Here is a 20,765-nt window from a genome sequence, read left to right on the forward strand (position 1 = left end):
ACTGCAGGCTGCAGTCCTTCCAGTTCAGCACTCCTGCTGCACACCGATAAGAGAGATTGTTTGGACGCCTCGAAATAAAATACGTTTGATACTTGGGAGGTGAATTGGGTTGGCGGGTATGGAGGCAGGGGTTAGGCAGTTTGGAATTGAACGGAGGATGTGAAAGGTCGCAAGTAAGGTGGGGACGTGATTTACACTACAGTCAAAGGGAGTCGGGAGGGGGAAAAGACATGCGCAGAAGATTCAACTTTTCAGACGCCTTATGGGGGAGGAAAAAAAAGATTTGCAAAGAAACGGATCTTAAAAGATGGACGGACGGGGTGCATGGGCTCAACACTGAGGTCGGAGAGAGGGAGGGAGGGGGAGTTCAGTAGTTGTTTGTCTCTCTCTCCCTCTCCTCCTCCTCTTCCTCCTCCTCCTCATCCAGAGAGACTACCCCTGAGGAGGCCACGTCGGACACCCTCCTGCGGGGGTCGTAGTTGGGGGGGAATTGCTCCCCATTGCCCTCCGCCTCCACCTGGCACACAGGGCCCTCGTAGTCCTTGCAGGGAGTGTCGTCGTCCTCCCCCGGCGACAGGTACGTCTCGGAGTAGGACGCGGAGTAGCAGGGAGAGTCCTGACCCCCACAGGGTCTGCTGCCGCCCCTCCCTCCCCCCAGGGCGTGGAAGCCGCAGTCCCCGCCCCCGGGCACCCCCTGCCCCACCCTCTGGATGCGAGCCAGCAGCAGCTCCTCTCCCCCCTGGAGCGCCGACAGGATCTTGGCGGCCAGCTCGGCCGCATTGCCGTGGGAGGTGTTGCCGCGGTGGCCGCCCAGGTCGCGCAGCAGCGGGTGATGCTCGTCAAGGCTGCAGAGGCTGGAGCAGAGGGTGTCTGGAGAGCCTGCCGTGGGGGAGGGATCTCCGCTGCCACCTCCCTCTCCTCCCCCTCCACCGCCCTCGCAACATGGCCCCTGCAGACCCAGATGTTGACACACCTGGCTGTGGATCAGGTCCTTCAGGTAGGGAGGATACGACGGCACATCTGAAGAGGAAAAAGGACGCAGAATGTAAACGTAACGCGATGATTCCTCGAGGGAACGTAAAAGAGAGAGAGAGAGAGATAACAGTGATACACGAATATCAGCTTAATCAATAATTGTTGGAAAACAACTGAGATGTTGAACAATCAACAATGTTCTTGCTCCGGCCAGCAGCCTTGAGTAAACAGACCACAACAGTGTAGAATAGGAGGAATTGTCCGCAGACTACAACTGAGAGTAAGGATGTGCTGTTGTTATTGATCGAGATTGGATTTCAGGAAGGGTGAGTGAATGGCACATGCAGTCAGCGATGGGGTCATATTTCAGTCCAAAATGACTAAATAGCCTTGGAAATACTGTTAGAAGACACACATAGTCATACACACACACACACATGCTACATACGCACACATACACAACGATGCTGGGTGTATTTATAGCCCACATACAGGGCATACAGCTACCAGTGCTGAATGCAGTGAGGGGGTGTGATATTAAACTTGCAAGAGGGATATCAAATTGCGATGGGAACAAAAAAATGTTTGGACAGGATGAAAACTGGGGCACTGGGACAATAAGAGCCACAGACAGAGACTGATCTATTCCAGAGAGAGAGAGAGATGAAGAGTATATTCTCTTGCTTGAGTTCTAATTATCTTTTTTGGCAGCAGATGAGATGATTCATTAATTTGTTTTATATTAATATATTTGCCTTATAAACACTAGTTGCACCTGCTCCGCTGTTGTGGATCTCAGTGTGGGAGATTAACACACACACACACACACACACAATCACTCAGATCCAGAAAGAGGATGAGATTTCGTTAGTTTTTTTTCTACAATATTGTTTCTTTTTCAATTGTCATTAATTAGGTTGAACTGTGTTAAATTGAATTAAAATGAACTGAACTGAACCTAGATCAATTTGAATTAAACAAGGCACACCGTGTGTGTGTGTGTGTGTGTGTGTGTGTGTGTGTGTGTGTGTTTACCTGTGCTTTGTGTGGTTGGTTCATTGGCAGGGAGAAAGTCTTCATCGTATGAGTCATCATTGGAGTCGTCACCATCAATGGAGGACCAGGCCCTCAGCTTGGCCTCTGCAATTGCAAACTGCTCTGCCACACCTGCACACACACACACACACACACACACACAGCACACAGATTCCAACATAAACAGAGTGCTGATGATGAAAAGATTGCATTGAATTACAATCTTGCTTTTGTAATGCATGCAAACGTACATAGAAGCACAAAAGCAGATACATGGTTGCCATGGCAATTGTATGTTCTGATGTCACAGACTGTGACTGACAGGTAAGAATAACATTGAAAACTCAGACCTAGATTGGAAGGAGCGAGTACTCTCATTTCAGTTTACATATATTTCAGTGGTCTAAAGGCTGATATGCTTGAAATGGCAAATTAGGAAAATGCTCAAACGGTAGGGGAAGTGCTAAAAAAAAATTAAAAAAATTATATATATACGTATATATATATATATATATATATATATAGTTACGGGTATGTTTTTTGGGGTCTTTCTGTCCCCTTCCGTTCTATCGTTTGTCTTTTGTGCAGAGCTGATTGTAAACCTGAGATGCCACAGCTATGCTTATTACTATGTGTTGTATGCTGCGATAAAAAAAGGAAAAAAATACAAATCCCAGTGCAGCAGCTTTCCTTAATGTGACGTCACGTCCCGTCCATTCGTTTGGCGGGAAGGGCTGATTGATAATTTGTCACCGCCGGCCGGCACGCGAGGTTAGGGGACTGGCTGTATGGCGCACACGCTCGGAGGGAGGAAGAGCGTTTCTACACACCTCTCTCTCTCTCCACCGCAAACAAAACTTGAACACCATCTACCACGAACAGGACTGGCCGCTCACGGGAGGTAGGGTTGCATTCGGACCACTGAGAGAAGACGTCCTCGCGAGGGGATCCCGAACGGGCTCACGGCTGCAGCGACGGTAAGCATAGCTGCCAGTTTACTCGCCTCTGTTTTTGTGTCAGCTGTGTTTGGTTTTCTCTTTTCATTTCACGTTGTGCTACGGCTGTGGCAAGCGCTGCATTTTATATATATAATTTTGTTAAAAGAAACCGTCCATAGGGTTAGTGGTTGTGTCAGGAAGGGCATCCGACGTAAAATTTTGCCAGATCATTATGCGGATTGACAAGACCGCCATCGGTGTTGTGCCCTCACAGGGTACCGATGGAAACTGTCGATTCCGCTGTGGCGACCCCTGGGAAACAGGGAACAAGCCGAAAGAAGAAGAAGAAGAATTTTGTTAAAAGAAACACTCAACGGTAGGGGAAGTGCTCAACAAATAAGGAGCAAAACAATCCAGTGAGTCAAGTAAATTCTTTATGAGACAGTACAAGCCTGTTTCCTGCCATAGGCAATCATCAGCTGTCAAAACCGACAGCTCATATATGGGCGGCGCAGTGGTTAGCGCGGTCGCTTCACAGCAAGAAGGTCGAGGGTTCGAGCCCCGGGGTTGTCCAACCTCGGGGGTCGTCCCGGGTCGTTCTCTATGTGAACTTTTCATGTTCTCCCCGTGTCTGCGTGGGTTTCCTCCGGGTGCTCCGGTTTCCTCCCACCGTCCAAAGACATGCAGGTCAGGTGAATCGGCCATAGCACATTGTCCCTAGCTCTGTGTGTGTGTGTGTGTGTGTGTGTGTGTGTGTGTGTGTGTGTGCGCGCGCGCGCGCGCGCGTGTCGACCCTGTAATGGACCGGCGGTCTGTCCAGGGTGTCTGCCCGCCTGCCGCCCAATTACTGCTGGGATAGACTCCAGCATCCCGCGACGACAGCACAAGCCTGTTTCATGCCATAAGCAATCATCAGCTGTCAATAAAGCTACTCTGGAAAGAACACACCATTTATTGCCTCGTCATGCACATCACCTGCACAACGTCCAATGGGGCAGGGAGAGGTGCGTCATTCAAAATTTCAAAAACACGTGATCGCTAATTGTCCAATGGGGGGGGGGGGGTTGGTATTTGTCTATTGGCATGATTTATTTATAATTACAAAATAGGTGCTCATATCTATGTCTGCAACTGCTGGCCAATTCATTCCTGTTATTCAATGTGGACATTTCATATATCATATCTATCTATCTATCTATCTATCTATCTATCTATCTATATATATACATATATATATATATATATATGCCTTCACCGAAACGAGTAAAACACAATGTGAGGCTGCACCCTAGATGACACTGTTTGGTGCTCTATAGTGTCCCCTTGGCAAGATTTTCTGTTGTTCGGTGGCACAGTATAGCTGAGACGGCCGCAGAAGAATCCTGTTACTTTTTGCTGGAACCGCTGCCGAGTTGACTGAGCGGAGCCGCCATGGTTTACCCTTTCCGGGTACTGACAGTTGGGTAGACTGTGCCCAGGGATTTGAATTCAGTTACCTTCCCCTAGTCTTTGCCTAAAGAGGCATCATCCTACAAGGCAGCAGGTGGATTTGAAATCAGAGTTCCCTTCTCCTATCTCAATGTGTTGGCTGGACTGGGCCCCATGGAAAGTACCATACAGGCATGCAGGAGGACCAGATCTATCAGTAGGGACGTTGTCCTTAGCCAAAGGGCCCTTGCTGAGGTAAGGTGCTACCCCTCTACAGCCTGCGGTTGCAGTTTAGTGTCTTAACCAGAACACACACACACACACACACACACACACACATATATATATATATATATATATATATATATATATATATATATATATATATATACAGTGGTGTGAAAAAGTGTTTGCCCCCTTCCTGATTTCTTATTTTTTTGCATTTTTGTCACACTTAAATGCTTCAGATCATCAAACAAATTTAAATATTAGACAAAGATAACACAAGTAAACACAAAATGCAGTTTTCAAATGAAGGTTTTTATTATTAAGGGAAAAGAAAAATCCAAAGTTACATGGCCCCGTGTGAAAAAGTGATTGCCCCCCCTGTTAAAACATAGATTAAGTGTGGTTTATCACATCATTGGAAAGCTGAGTTAAATTTCTCTAGCCATACCCAGGCCTGATTACTGCCACACCTCTTCTCAATCAAGAAATCACTTAAATAGGACCTGCCTGACAAAGTGAAGTAGACCAAAAGATCCTCAAAAGCTAGATATCATGCTGCGATCCAAAGACATTCAAGAGCAAATGAGAAACAAAGTAACTGAAATCTATCAGTCTGGAAAAGGTTATAAAGCCATTTCTAAAGGTTTGGGACTCCAGCGAACCACAGTGAGAGCCATTATCCACAAATGGCGAAAACATGGAACAGTGGTGAACCCTCCCAGGAGTGGCCGGCCGACCAAAATTACCCCAAGAGCGCAGCGACGACTTATCCAAGAGGTCACAGAAGACCCCACAACAACATCCAAAGAACTGCAGGCCTCACTTGCCTTAGTTAAGGTCAGTGTTCATGACTCCACCATAAGAAAGAGACTGGGCAAAAATGGCCTGCATGGCAGAGTTCCAAGACGAAAACCACTGCTGAGCAAAAAGAACATAAAGGCTCATCTCAGTTTTGCCAGAAAACATCTTGATGATCCCCAAGACTTTTGGGAAAATACTCTGTGGGCTGACGAGACAAAAGTTGAACGTTTTGGAAGGTGTGTGTCCCATTACATCTGGTGTAAAAGTAACACAACATTTCAGAAAAGGAACATCATACCAACAGTAAAATATGGTGGTGGTAGTGTGATGGTCTGGGGCTGTTTTGCTGCTTCAGGACCTGGAAGATTTGCTTTGGTAAATGGAACCATGAATTCTGCTGTCTACCAAAAAATCCTGAAGGAGAATGTCCGGCCATCTGTTCGTGACCTCAAGCTGAAGCGCACTTGGGTTCTGCAGCAGGACAATGATCCAAAACACACCAGCAAGTCCACCTCTGAATGGCTTAAGAAAAACAAAATTAAGACTTTGGAGTGGCCTAGTCAAAGTCCTGACCTGAATCCGATTGAGATGCTGTGGCATGACCTTAAAAAGGCGGTTCATGCTCGAAAACCCTCCAATGTGGCTGAATTACAACAATTCTGCAAAGATGAGTCGGCCAAAATTCCTCCACAGCACTGTAAAAGACTCATTGCCAGTTATCGCAAACGCTTGATTGCAGTTGTTGCTGCTAAGGGTGGCCCAACCAGTTATTAGGTTAAGGGGGCAATCACTTTTTCACACAGGGCCATGTAGCTTTGGATTTTTTTTCCCTTATTAATAAAAACCTTCATTTAAAAACTGCATTTTGTGTTTACTTGTGTTATCTTTGTCTAATATTTACATTTGTTTGATGATCTGAAACATTTAAGTGGGACAAACATGCAAAAAAATAAGAAATCAGGAAGGGGGCAAACATTTTTTCACACCACTGTATATCCAGCTGCTCAAAGGTAGATTGAAAGCCAAAGCTAGTTGAGAAATGGCAGAGCAATGATCCTGTGGGACTTCAAGTTCCAGACTAACAAGCAGGTGCTGGCTAATCAACCAGACATTGTGGTGGTTGACAAAGAACAGAAGACAGCAGTAGTGGTCAATGTAGCAATCCTGAGTTACGGCACCATCAGGAGAAAGAGCATGAGAAGCTAGAGAAATACCAAGGGCAGAGGGAAGAACTAGATGGGATGGGGACGGTGAAATCCACAGTAGTCCCAGTGGTAATAGGAGCACTAGGGGCTGTGACCCCCAAACTGGGAGAGTGGCTCCCGCAGATTCCAGGAACAACATCTGAGGTCTCTGTCCAGAAGAGTCCAGTCCTAGGAACAGCTAAGATACTGCACAGAACCCTCAAACTCCCAGGCCTCTGGTAGAGGACCCGAGCTTGAGGAAAACACACACCACCCAAAAAAGGGTGAGAGGGATATGTTTTACTTAGTGGGTGGAGACAGGCTATAAAGGAGTGCTTACTTACTCTTTCAATATAATCACATGAGCGTTAAAGTTTTTATATGCATGTTTTTATTTTTAACCACTGGAAACTGCTCTTATTGAGGGGTGTAAGAAAAGGGCGTCCAATGCTCACACCTGTTCATAATTGCAATGGCAGTATTGACAAAGTCAGATGGATCGAGGTTATTGAAGGACTTGAAGTTGGGGACTATAAACAAAAATATCAATGAGTGAAAATAACACAAGCGTTCCCCTTACTAAAGAAGTGTTTTATACAGTACATGAGAAAATGGAGGGCTAAGGTACTGAACCCAGAGGCTTTATATTTTTCATTGGAGGCCACTTACGTTCAGAAGTTGTACCTAAACTGAGATTGGTTTTCTTGTAAGGTGTTGGTGAGTATACACCCACCGTTTCAAGGTAAACTCTGTCCTTTCTTATGTTGACTCAGGGAAAGTTTTTGAATACGTCGTCATCCATAAGAGGCAATGCGTAGATGGTTCAAAACACGTGATCAGGCAGACGTGTTTTGAGTGGCATGTCATCATTCATTCATTCATTCTTTATCCAAACCACCTATCCTTATTCAGGGTTGTGGGGATGCTGGAGCCTATCCCAGCAGTCATTGGGTGGCAGGCGGTGAGACACCCTGGACAAGCCGCCGGTCCATCACAGGGCCGACACATACACACACGTTCACCTAGGGACAACGTAGTCCGGCTGATTCACCTGACCTACATGTCTTTGGACTGTGGGAGGAATCCGGAGCCCCCAGAGGAAACCCACGCAGACACGGGGAGAACATGCAAACTCCACACAGAGGATGACCCCCAAGGTTGGACTACCCCGGGGCTCAAACCCAGGACCTTGTTGCTGTGAGGCGACCGCACTAACCACTGCGCCACCATGTCGGACTTCTCCTGTGTAATGATGGGATATATCAAAGGAAAGAAGACTAATACCAGCCTCAGGACTTTGCTTAGGAAAACCCTCAAATTTCAGGCAGCTGGGTTGGAATCCTTGCACACAAGTAGATTTAAACATGTCACCAGGCATCCGCTTAAGATGGAAGGCTAATAATGCTAATGTTGTCATAACTACAGCTCAGGAGCAGCTTGAAAGGTGGGAACATTTTATTGAAGTAGAGGGTTAATGAGCAAAAAAGAAAAAAAAACCATACACACACACACACGTCCTGATTGCTGCAGGAGAGAAAGAAATCTTTCGAGTTTAACGTTTGATGTGCTGGCATTGGCGCTAACCCTGATTCTGACTGGATAAATGATGGCAACCTGCGGACATAGACATCTTTTACTTGCGGACTTCAGAAGAACACATACACACAACGTGTGTATGTGCTCCCCACACACACACACAAATGCATACACACACAAAGTTTGGGTACAGAAGTCTTTGTGGCTCTGACTTTAAATTGCACAATGTAGCCTTAAATCTTGTTTTTGCAACTGCTGTTATATATTTTCCATGTCATTTTCAAATATATACATTGTAAAGGCATGTTTTATTGCCAGGACGGTGTAAATCTGGTGAATTATTCAACCATGCATGCATACGATGACACAAATCTTTCAGTGGGCTGGTGTCACGGTACTCAGACTAGCTCTGAAAGAGGAACCCAGACTGTCGCCCCTCCTCACACAACAAAAGCAAATGCACACTATGATGCAAGCATCATAAAAAGTGTTACCCGCTACACTAATAACTGGATTCGACACCCTCACACAGCAACACTAGCACTCTCCGAGTTAGTCTCTCATAAGACACACACACACACACACATGCACACACAATGATAAACTTCTCCCTGTGTCAGTCAAGATGCATGCAGAAGGGAGAGTCTACAGGATTAACTGGAAACTGTGTGTGTGTGTGTGTGTGTGTGTGTGTGCGCGCGCGCGCGCGTGCACACGTGCACACGTGCATATCTGTGTTGGAGCTTGCTGGCAGAGGCCGGCCTACATTTAGGACAACCCAACCTGCATCCAATTCCCAGGACACCAACCTTTTAGCCGTCTCTATTACTTTCATCCATTAAACCCTTTTTTTCCCCTGTCACAAGTTTGTCCGCATGCTCTCACACACATACACACATACGCACACACAGCTCTCCGCTCTTCTCTCTTCCTTCGTTCACCATGCACAAACACTCCAGCGTTGCATGCCGGTGAGCTCACTGACATTCACAAATTCTGTCCAGTCACCCAAGGTGGTGCAAAGTAAGCCTGACACTACCCACAGAGAGTTGATTTAAATGAGAGTCAGCACAACCCACAGGTTCCCTGATAGGGTGGGGCGGCCAGGTGGATGGTGATGATGAAAGCAGAGAGGAGGGCAAACACAATACTTCCTATAGTCAGTAGCATCATGAGTAAGTGCGTGTGTGCATGCGCCAGGTTTTTCTGTCCTCATGGGGACATTTGGTCCCCATGAGGACAGAAAAACCTGAAACCACCTACCTCATGGTGACATTTTATGGGTTCCCGTGAGGCAAAGGATCTGTTTTAGGGTTAGGATTTGGGTTCAGGGTTAAGGTTAGGTTAAGGGTTAAGGTTAGGCATGTAGTTATGGTGGTTAGGGTTAAGGGCGAGGAAATGAATATAGTCAATGAGGGGTCCCCACAAGTATATGGAGACGTGTGTGTGTGTAGTGTGGTGTGGTGTGGTGTGGTGTGGTGGGGGGGGGGCGCTTCAGTTAAACCTAACCTCAGTTCAAATTAACCAAACATCCTTCATGAGCGAAGAAAAGACATTGTGAGACAGACTAGTAATTGAAAAGGAGAAGTTACTGTGAGTGGAGAGGAAATGATGCAAATGGTTAAATGAGGGAGAAAGGGAGAGAAAGAGAGAGAGGAAAAAGAAGAAGAAAGGGGAGGGGGGGAGCAGGGGCAAAGAGAAAACCGCTCAGTCACGGCAATGCTAGCCAGGAGCAGAACCTTACTGTGCAAATTAACCTTGAGAGTCTGCATTGCAGGGAGCGAGGGGGTTTGGGGGGCTGGGGGGGGGCAAGCGATGGAGACAGGGTGACAAAGACACAAAAAGACAAAACAAATTGGCGATAAAGAGGAAAGGCAGACAGGGGCAGGAGGGACGCGGGTGATGGATGGATGGGGACGGAGTGGACTAAAGGAGAGTAAAGCGTGAGAGGAGCGAGTGCAGGGTAGGTGACGTAGATAAGGTGAACACCTGAGCCTTCAGCACTCCTCTACCCATCTGAAAGGGTAGAAGAGAAGGTTGAGGGCAAGCAGTGAACCCACCGGTAAAGGTTGAAGTGCTGCTCTGGGCTTTTTGCACAGCTCAGGTTCAGGAAAAAAAATTAGATCTATATCACGGTTACAAAGCTACAACTGACTACTTTTGGCTATATTTGACCAACCCTGCCCCCCTCCCCCTCTTTCCCATCTAATCCCGGTTGCTGGGAACGTATTGCCCAAATGCCCCCAGCCCGTTGCACTGTAGCTGCCAGCCAACGCCATGCTGCACACCTGTGAGCCTTCCCCACCGTGCACGAAACGCATTGCTCACACGCCTCATGTCTTAGGAGCCACCGCCGTGACCTTCTCTCTCTCTTTTTCCTCCCCAGTTGCATCCGGCCAATTACCCCCCCCCCCACTCTTCCGAGCCGTCCCGGTCACTACTCTACCCCCTCTGCCCATCCGGGGGAGGGCCGCAGACTACCACATGTCTCCTCCGATACACGTGGAGTCGCCAGCCGCTTCTTTTCACCTGTCAGTGAGGAGTTTCACCAGGGGTACGTAGCGCGTGGGAGGATCACGCTACCCCCCCCAGTCCCCCCTCTCCCCGAAAAGGCGCCCCGACCGGCCCAGAGGAGGCACTAGTACAGCGACCAGGACACATACCCACATCCGGCTTCCCACCCGTAGACACGGCCAATTGTGTCTGTAGGGACGCCCTGTCCAGCCGGAGGTAACGCGAGGACTCGAACCAGCGATCCCCGTGTTGGTAGACAACGGAATAGACCGCCATGCCACCCGCACGCTCCCTGCTGCGACCTTATCTAAGCAAACGTAGGATGCTGATAAGCTGCACCGAAAACACACACACACACTAAGTGGACAGCTGTTACGGCCTAGCGTGTAAAAAGTGCAGGTTCAGAAGTGTTTGGTTACCAGGAAGAAGATTTCCCTGAAAAGTTGTGGACCCACAACTTTACCTACATGGAGTTCTGCTTTTCTTGAGTCCTGCAACTTGAGTTTGCATTCTTCCTTTTACAATTAAATGTTGTGTTACGTTACAATTTTCAGAAAGAGATTTGACCTGCGTTTTTTTTCTGAGTAACTTATATTTTGTTTGAGGGGTAGCTTTGCTGTAGCTCATCCGCTGTCAGTATAAACTAATTGGTAGCTTTGTCTAATTATGCTTCAGGGGGTAGCCTCCTCAAAGCTGTCTGTTGGTAAAGGTCATTTCCTGAGCTTGTTCAGCCACGTCTGCCTGCTAGCCATATTAAATTCACCTCTACTTCAGACCCGCCACTAGCTGCCTCATTTGCTCACATTTTGCTCCTCTGATGAAGACATAAAACGTTATGTGCTGCATCATTTCCTGCAGAAAAGGCCCGGCCCGGCGCTAGCTAACCCGTAACCTGATCGAATACAAAAGTGGTCGTGATTTGAAGATTGGTAAATTAGCTCATGTCCTGCAGGCCAATAAAATGTCCAAACATTTTAATGGGTGTAAATTTTCTGGATTGTAAACATAAAGACGAACGGCCAACCTGCAGCAAAGCGGGCCTCCTGTTCTCCCTCGGTGAGGTCGGAGTAGGAGTTGAAATCCGACTCCAGGGCTGCTGGGGTGTCCATGGGCTTGCACCAGCCCTTCCACTCTATAAGGTGGGCTACCCTACCCTGTGCCATGGCAGTGGGCTTGGTCACATGGTCCTTGACCACCTGGGAGATACCTACGAGACAAAGGGGATGGTGATCATATTGCAATAATAATAGCATGACGCGTTAGGAGATGTATTGCTGACGTGTTTTCTTATGGTTGCCATGGTTTCCAGAGCTGGTTCTCTCTCTCTCTCTCTCTCTCTCTCTCTCTCTCTCTCTCTCTCTCTCTCTCTCTCTCTCTCTCAATTCAGTTCAATATGTGCTTTATTGGCATGACGTACGTGTACATATTGCCTAAGCATGTAAAACAACACAATACAACAATGATTATGATAATAACGGCAACAACAACAATGATTATTATATCGAACAACAACAGTAGCAATAGGTGCTGTCACCCACTGTCTCTCAGGTTGTGCCCCCCCCCCTCCCAGGACCACCCGCAGCTTACCTGCGTCGTCCATTTCCTGGTACTCTGAAGTCACGTGTTCCAGCTCCTGGACAAAAGCCCGTCGCTGTTTTCCAAGTTTGTCACATTTAAGGAGGAAGTGCACCCTCTGTCCCCACCTCATCTGTCATGCACTGACCGCATGTTCGATGCTCTTTTGGCAACCACGTCTTTTTTGTGTCTCCCCTTTTCAATGGCTAGACTGTGGTCACTGAGCCTGTATTTGGTGAGGATCTCTCTCTCTCTCTCTCTCTCTCTCTCTGGGTGTATACGCATTTTCCTTTCCACATGTATGACCATATATGAGTGTGTGCTCCGATGCAGTTGTGCGTTGGCATCATGCTTACCATGCAACGATGATCGTGCTAATGCAGCAATCTCTTGAATGGTGAGCGCTCTTCTCGATTTTGGTAACATCTCAATGGTGTCATCAACATTCACCTGAAAAGAGCAAAGAAATCGGTTCAGACCTGGGCTCAAGTGAGGCGCACGAGTGCACAAATGACACCCACTTTCCGCAAACATCTCTCCGTCAATCAGAGGGCACCTGTTGTCGTTAATGTTGGAACAGAGAAAACCCTCATGAAGACGGGATTGGGTTTTTTGGCGTCAGCTGGTTCTTCTGGTTCTTCTTCCATTTATGCGATTTCATCGTTAAAAATATTTCGCGTTTGAGAAAAGACCGCATCGTTTAAAACTCGGGATCAACAAGCTGCTGAGATTGGTTGAAGAGGTGCTTCTCCTGCAGTCTATTTCACTGTCCTGTGGTCTGCTCAGGCTTCGTTCAGATCCAGATCTGCTCACATCAGCTTTTAATACGGCTCACATCCAATAACCGAGAAAGTTGACAATTACTCAACCCGAGTTACAATGTATCAAAAAGAGATAAAATAACAAGTGAAAAATACCACTGTAGCTACTACACCCCCCCGCCCCTCCCCTCCCCACCCCGGTCCCCCCTGTGGTGATGATATCAGTGTTTGCTGAGAGGCAAAAATAATTCTCCCCCCTCTGGAGAGGGACTTGCAGATCACACCGAAGACAAATCTGGAAGAGATGACATGCCCTCGGATTTCTCCCTGCCCCCCGCGTCATTTCCCAGCTCCCATCAAATGCTACTCGACCTGCCTCTCCACCCCCTCATCCCCCCCCTCCCCCACCTTCAGCTCGCTGCAACCTCCTCTCCCCTACTGCCCTACTGAACGGTGGAGGGAGTGAGGGACAGCGAAGACAGCGGCGGTAGTCTTTTTTTCACACCGTTGGAGCAAGGGTTGAGAGTAAGCACTGTGTCCTTCAAGTGCGCGCACACGCACGCACACGCACGAACAGACATACACGTACATTTGAGAAGAGATATAAATCCCGCATGGTCTGGTGAGCGCAATGACGCTCATCTCCCTGTCTCTCTCCCTCTCCCCATTTCTCTCTCCCTATCACACACACACACACACACACACACACACACACACACACACAGCCCTGAAGATATAAATCCTGCATGGTCTGGTGAACGAAAACAGCACAGGCTGCCATACTGACGAGGCTTGTCTGTGGCATTCAAATCTGATACCACAAATACTCGCTCTGTTATGAACCGGTGAAATCAAAGCACAAATAAATAAATAGATAGATAGATGGATAGATAGATAGATGATGCAAACTGCCAGTTAGAAATTCAACTGGGGAAGGTGTCCAGGCTTCCAGTCAGCCTGTTTGAACACAAGTGGACCAACCAGTTGATGGCCGGTGCGCGAGGCTTCACGGCCGTCACGCAGCGCCACAGGTTTCATAAGAGGTCTCGCAAAACGCGTCTTCACACGCCTGAGCGTTTCGCCATAATTGCCCTAATTACAGGCAGATTAAAGTGAAACGGCACGAGAAGCCTAATTTGGGACGTGGCGGTGGCCTGTTAAGGAAAATGTTTTTTTTTCTTAATTACCTAACGGCGGTTGCAAAACAGAATGGCGCCTGTTTTCAGCACCACGGACAGATCCCCCCTTCTTTCTGCCCTTTAACCGTAGCTCGATCGGCGAACGTGTGTAATTAGCCATTAGTGTTTTTTTTTTTTGTTTTTTTATCATGGCTGAAAAACACCCACTCGTTGCCTAAGGCTTGGCAGTGATCGTATAAACAGGCATGCAGGAATGGTGGCATCATGAGACGGCGGCGGAGCGGACGTGTGTTACCGGAGTGTCTTCCTTCGCCACGACGCCGCTTTTCTCGCGGAAGATGCTCCTTTCCATGGAGAATAACACGCACATCCTCCTCTCGTCAACATGCCACGCTGCCGTCTGTTGCACGTACGGGCTCCTCTTTGTCTCCTATGCGCTGGGACCTTATACGCGATGCACCCCCTTCTCTCTCCCTCTCTCTGTCTCTGTCTGTCGCCCCCCCCCCCTCTCCTAGATGACGGATCTCCGACGTCGTTCAACTTTCCTCGGATGAAACATTTCTATAGCAACCGGTCACCATAGATCAATCCCGCCTGATACAGACGCCGTGATTCGCCGATGACGTCACATGCGGCACACGGACGGCCGAAGTAGCCAAACCGAGTATTGTTTTTTTTGGGGGGGGGGGTTGTTTCTTTTTTTGCGCTCACCCCTTTTGCATAACGCTTCGAGTCACAGACAATGAACATTTTATAATAATATTAAAAAAAGAGAAGGGAAATGATAGGCTACGCATCTTCCTTCCTCAAATCCCAATAGTCAATTGGCCCACGCGCATTGCTGAAGCGCTGCTAATTGTTGTCCCAGTCTCCGGCTCATCGCGACACAGAAGACTCAGACCCGGATGGCGTGTAGCTGATGGATAAATGAGGCAGGGCAGATTCATCATCATCATCATCTCGGAGTGAATTAGTACCCTCAGCACACCGCTGGTCTCTGTTTAAACGCCGGACATGATTGCAGATGACAGCGCAGAGCCCACTTGGACATCTCTCGTCCACGAGATATCACGTGACCATTATCACCACGGGTCAGTTTTATATTTGTCAAGGGGGGCAAAGCTCGAACTTTGCACTCCTTTGCAACTGGCTCCTACCTATCCAGTCTCAAAGACGGCGACACCTCACGATGCTCTACTGAGCTTTAATTGGGAGTCCATTTTGTCTAAAAGCAAGAAGAATTAGCCAGCCTATCCATACTCTCCCTGTCTCATTTAAAGACAAATTAAAAATTAATTTTCATCAGCCGAGTCGAGTGACTAGAGAATAATTACAAGCGTGCTGGTGAGCGTTAATGAGAACTAGAATGGAAAGAGAACCTGGACGAATGACTCGTTGACGACTCGGACGGCTCGGTCAATTAGGTGCCCCATTAAAACCAGGACAGGTCGAGCCAAATGGGCTAATTTTCTGCCTCACGCAGTGACGTGCTGAGTTATTAGGGAACTCAATTAATCCAGGGTGATTGCCATTTTTTTTGGGTTTCAGCAGGTCATGTCTAGTATACGCCCAACAAAGTCTTAGCCGAGTGAAGCCCAGACGTTATGGCTGACTCGTTACTTCCCATCTTAGACTGCGAGTCCGGGTCGTTTGAAACTGAGCTTTCTCAGCTCAGCCTACATGGATAAGGCGACGGTCCACAGGTGCCAGCGGAGTCCTTGCAGCCGGTACTGTGAGTGATGCTGCGGTCCCGGTCCAGCGCATCACCGAGGACGAGCATGCTAATCAATGCGACTGCATCGTGCAAGAAAAACAAAACCAAACAAAACAAAAACAAAAGGAGCCAAAGTGAGAGAAAAGGGGCACCTCGCTGAAGTCCAGTGCTCCCAGAGGTACTCCCATAACCAGTCTGCCGGCCAAACTGGTCCGTGTGCTCCCTAAGAGGTCACACACGGAGCTCGCCGAGCTCCAGTCCACGCGCAACGTACCGTCGACCGCCACTGTCAGGAGGAAGAGAGCGCAGATGAGGGGGAGATCATTAAACTAATAATAACGATGATAATAATAAATATGCGCATTCCAGACCATGCCCCCTGCCCCCTGATAACCTGAACCCACCCAAAGGGACTTCTTTTAAACTGTGCAAGCCGGCCTTTGGCGCCGTGATATCTCACTGCAGAGTTTGTTTAAATAAGCATCATGTACGAACACTTGCCAGTTTTTAAATGTTTGGCAAATATCCGCCCAAGGGTTTTACTTGTAGTGAGATAACGTAGGCTGAGGGGGTGAGGGGGGGGGGTGTCTATCAGCGTGCACTGCTTTTCATGTCATGCGCTGTCATGCGGGTTGGTACAGATTCAGGCATATCTGGGGTTTTCCGCCGCTTGTCAGGTTAGTTGGGGGGGGGCATAAAGCAGCGTGTACATCGAGTATAGACTAGTGGACGAAACCTGATTCTGATATTAAGATGTTGTCCCCATCTTGTAGCGAGCACCTACCGTCACCCCACGCAGGAGGCGAGCTGTAAGGCCCATGGCGCACTGTTGGAGGGCAACAACTTCGTGGCCCTGAGCTAAAAGCTTCCGGTTTACAACATATGAGCCTACGGTTGACCTTTCCAGATGTTGTGTACTGGTCATGACGTGACAGAGCGCCGGCTCAAGGGCGGCCAGAGTTAAAATGCGTGATGAACCTGTTCTTACGTCGGGATGCGTAACGGTGGCGGCGGGGAGAAGTCCAGTTCAGCACCCGGACAGCTCTCACTTGTGGCGTGTGTGCGTGTGTGTGAGAGAGAGAGATCCGCGCGCTACAAACATGCCCGATGTCTAGGTACCGTTTGCGCATCAGCATGTGCGTGTGCGTGTGACGCGTAAACTTAGAAAATCTGAACGCGAAGGAAGTCCGGGTGGGCGGAGAAGGCGACGCTTAGCTCCTCTGTACCACGTATTGAACGTCTCTCCGCAATCTTAGATGGATGGACGGGTGTAAACTTGGGGGTTAACCGCGACGCGTTTTAGACAGCGGGAAAGACAACATGTCTTCCGCGGCGGTCCCTGCTAAATGAGAGCATTTCCCCCTTGAATTAGGTGCTGATGCAGCAACGCAACCCCCCCCCCCCGGGGGGGGGCTTCGGCGACACAGGGGGACCGCATGCATCGGCTCAGGTGACGGCTGCTCTGTGGAGGTGCATCCTATGCTACCAAACCCAGCGTGCATCTTTCGCTCCTCCGAACAATAACACTTCATTAGCCAAGGTGGCCTAGATTCGGCGATACAATACACCGCCGGGCATCTGATCTCATCACAGCCAATTAAACGACAGATATTGAATTCTAGTGGTCGGGAACTTGAGCCCGGCGCGCTAAACGGGATGTCTTTGACCCTGGGGGACTGAGTGACTGGTCTTGATATTGGACTCAATATCAGAGCTGGGGGGAACGGCATGGCGGCTCGTCGAGCGGAGAGTTGCGCTCACAGACGGTAGCCAGAAACGTTGTGGAGGTCTGGCTGAGTCTGTTTTGCACGCTACTGATTTTAATCAACCTACAAGTGGCAAGTGGTTTAACAGGAAGGCCCGCCATGAAGAAATCCTGCAAGTCAACTCTCAGTCCACGCCGGTTTACTCACACACCACTCAAATCACTCAGGTTGCATGGATATGGAGAGAGGGGGGGGGCTAAAATTACACGGGGTCAGCTTACTAAATGAACCACGCACAAAAAAAGGAGTCAAAACAGGTGTGATAGACTGATGGGGCCAAAGCTGTAACCTGAATTCGTCTTAAATTCGAGTCGGCTTGCTCGCAGGGATAACGGAGCAACAGTCAGAAGTTATGTATGGCTGATATCGGACTGCGACGTGCGACTGTTTCCAGAATGAGCAGCTTCCACGCGGAGGCTCGCGGTCATCCACTATCGGGCTAATTTGTTCGACGTCTTTTTTATCTTAATTAATCTCTTCCCCTCACTGTGATCTCAGTAAGACGGAGGCTGAGCTTTTAAACGTGGCCCTTCCTTAAAGAGAAAGTTAGTATTGCAGGTTACGAAACTCTTTCTCTCTCTCTCTCTCTCTCTCTCTCTCTCTCTCTCCCTCTCTCTCCCTCTCCCTCTTTCGTCTGGTTGTCGTGGAAACAGCGGATGAGAACATGGCCATGCATTTTTCACCCTGTCTGTCGGGGTCTCTGAAAGACTCATCAACGCAATTAGGGCCGAGGCCGGCTTCTTCCGTCTGACACAGAGACGGGAGGCTCAAAGCTGGGAGACAAACAGGTGTCTGTTCTTGCTTTATGGTAAAGGGCACACCCGGCATGGAAGCAGAAAGAGGGGGTACAGAACAGGGTTTGTGTCCTCTTGCATCTGCGTGGGAGGGAGGGAAGGGGAGGGGTGGTGGCACGCGCCATAATCATCAAGCGACTCCAAGAGCGACCAGACATTGCGAGACATTGCGAGACAGAGTCGCCTCCTGTCGTTTTTTGTTTCCTCCGCAAATCAGATGGGAGGTTGTGTCTGTCACGTCGTCCACGTCACCAGCTGAGATGGGCAGAGAGCGCATCTACTAATCGGAGTGGACGGAAGGGGTGGATGGATGGATGGATGGATGGATGGATGGATGGATGGGTGGATGGATGGATGGATGTGGGGGCACATGTGATTTATAGTAGCTCCCAGGCCCGGTCCAATTTGCGATGCCGTGATACCGATGCCGAGCGGGGTCCGGCCTACCTATATAAGGGAGACGCGAGTCGCCCGGAGGTTGTGTTGTCACATTCAGCCGTCAGAGCACGAATAAATCTGCTGGAGACGCAGGGAGCTCGTCTCTTGGCAACAGCAAATTACACAGCCTACCGTTTCTGTGTCTGATGTGAGCGGTGATGCAATCAGGTAAAAAGAGAGAGAGGGGGGGGGGGAAAGAAAACGGGTACTTCCGACAGACAAACACCATTTAACAACCTGATCGCAGCATCCAACTTTGTGAGCTAACGACGAGGCGGATAGCTCCTGACATACAACTTGAAACAGCCAGTCATCTAGCGAGTCGGTATACGTGCATAAGCTGTGTCCTACCTTGCAACTAAACTGGGTCAATGCAGTCAAAACCATAGTGGCCCGAGAGAGAGAGAGAGAGGGTCCTTCTTGTCACGGTAACGGAACCCGTTCAGAACCGCATCGTTCAGCGGTGCCTGTGTCCTTTTATGCCTCCGCTCGTGTGTTCACCACACAAAAAAAGAAGCATCTGCCAAACTCTCGTCGCATCGCGATGTTTGGGCTGCAGGTACAACTGCCAGCTCTTCATCACCATCACACCACAACACACACACGTCTTCTTCATTCAACGTAAGCCGTCAGTTAACTTCATTCAGCGGCTTTGGGGATATGACTCAGCAGTGCACCAGACGTCCCGCAGCATGCTGGATACGAGGCTACTAGAAGCGCCTGGGTTCATAGGCTACACACACAGCCTATAGGGGTGGGGGTGGGGGTGGGGGTGGGGGGGTATTAGAAAACAAACGCGAAAATCAGGCTTCCCTCCAGCGTGCTCATTGACTGCAAATCATACAGGGGGAGGGGAAAAAAAACATAACACAAATCTTACCAACTGGTGTTTTAGAGCTGATACAACCCATTTTCTCTGCAGCGGAACAACTTAAAAGAAGCAACCTTTTCGATCTGTATCCCCAAATTCCCCCCTCTGCCAAATGGCCCCCGGAGCGTACCTCGCATGTGTGTGTATATCGATAGCCTGTTTCACCGTCCTCGTCTCGGAGACTCCGCTGGGCTCAACGTGGTGGTGGGGGTGGGTGAGGGGGCGCGGCAGTCAGACCGCTCCGGCGGCGCCGAGGGCGGGGGGGAGTCTGGCCATCGCTCGGGGCTCCGCGGAACCTCACCTGCCTTGCACGCGCTCGCCTGTTTCACTTCGGCATGGCATGAATCTGCCGAGCCACCTCTGTTATCTCAAGGGAGCGTCACAAGTTTCAGTCCAAGTTATCTCTGGATTACGCCCCCCCACCACCAGCACCCACCCTGTTCCCTTCTTGGCACTACAGCAGCTACGTCACCAATGGAAGGGTCGGCGCGTCAGATTCAGCACCCCGGCAAATGGACAGCGCTTCCCCGGTAGGACTTGACAGGACGGAGACGGCACCGGCTTCTCCTCCCGGCTTGACAGTGTTGAGATTTCCTTCTTCTTCTTCTTCTTCTTCTTCCTCTTCTTCTTCTTCTTCTTCTTGTTTTCCACTGCCGCTGCCGGTCAGATCCGCTCGCCTGCACGGGGGATATCTGGTGTCCGTGCTGTGTTTTGAGCTCCCATCGCCAAACAAGTAGAGGGGGGGGGGCGCCTTAGTACCACAAACCCACGCCAAGCCGCTTTTATACAGCGAGGCGGGTTTCCGCCCCCTGTCGTGTTGTTCTCCCTACCAGCTTTAAACGGAGAGGGACCCGATTGGCTGGTGTCACCTTACATACAGTTCTGCATTGGAGGGTGGGGGTGGGGGGGTAGTACACAGTGCAAACTATTAACCGGCTGTTGCATTTATCGCGTAGGTTATAACCTATTATTAACGGACCTTAGGACTGATGAGGAATACTGCATTGGAGCAGTTACGAGAGGTCAGACCGACTCAGGAGATCTGCACACCGGCACGAGGGGGATCTC

General features: G+C 49.2%; 1 protein-coding gene across 1 annotated transcript; it reads right to left on the bottom strand.

Moving 5' to 3' along the window:
• Positions 1 to 400: 400 nt before the first annotated feature.
• fam131ab (family with sequence similarity 131 member Ab) lies at positions 401 to 19,213 on the bottom strand (the record flags this gene model as incomplete). The annotated part of the gene is made up of 5 exons (XM_056284096.1): positions 19,178 to 19,213; positions 12,571 to 12,664; positions 11,664 to 11,846; positions 2,011 to 2,142; positions 401 to 1,020 (listed from the first exon to the last, which is right to left on the bottom strand). Coding segments are annotated over exons 1-5 (1,065 nt in total), but the record flags the coding sequence as incomplete, so codon positions are not given.
• Positions 19,214 to 20,765: the final 1,552 nt, after the last annotated feature.

Source organism: Lampris incognitus, chromosome 7, assembly GCF_029633865.1.
Source record: "Lampris incognitus isolate fLamInc1 chromosome 7, fLamInc1.hap2, whole genome shotgun sequence".
Classification (NCBI taxonomy): Eukaryota; Metazoa; Chordata; class Actinopteri; order Lampriformes; family Lampridae; genus Lampris; species Lampris incognitus.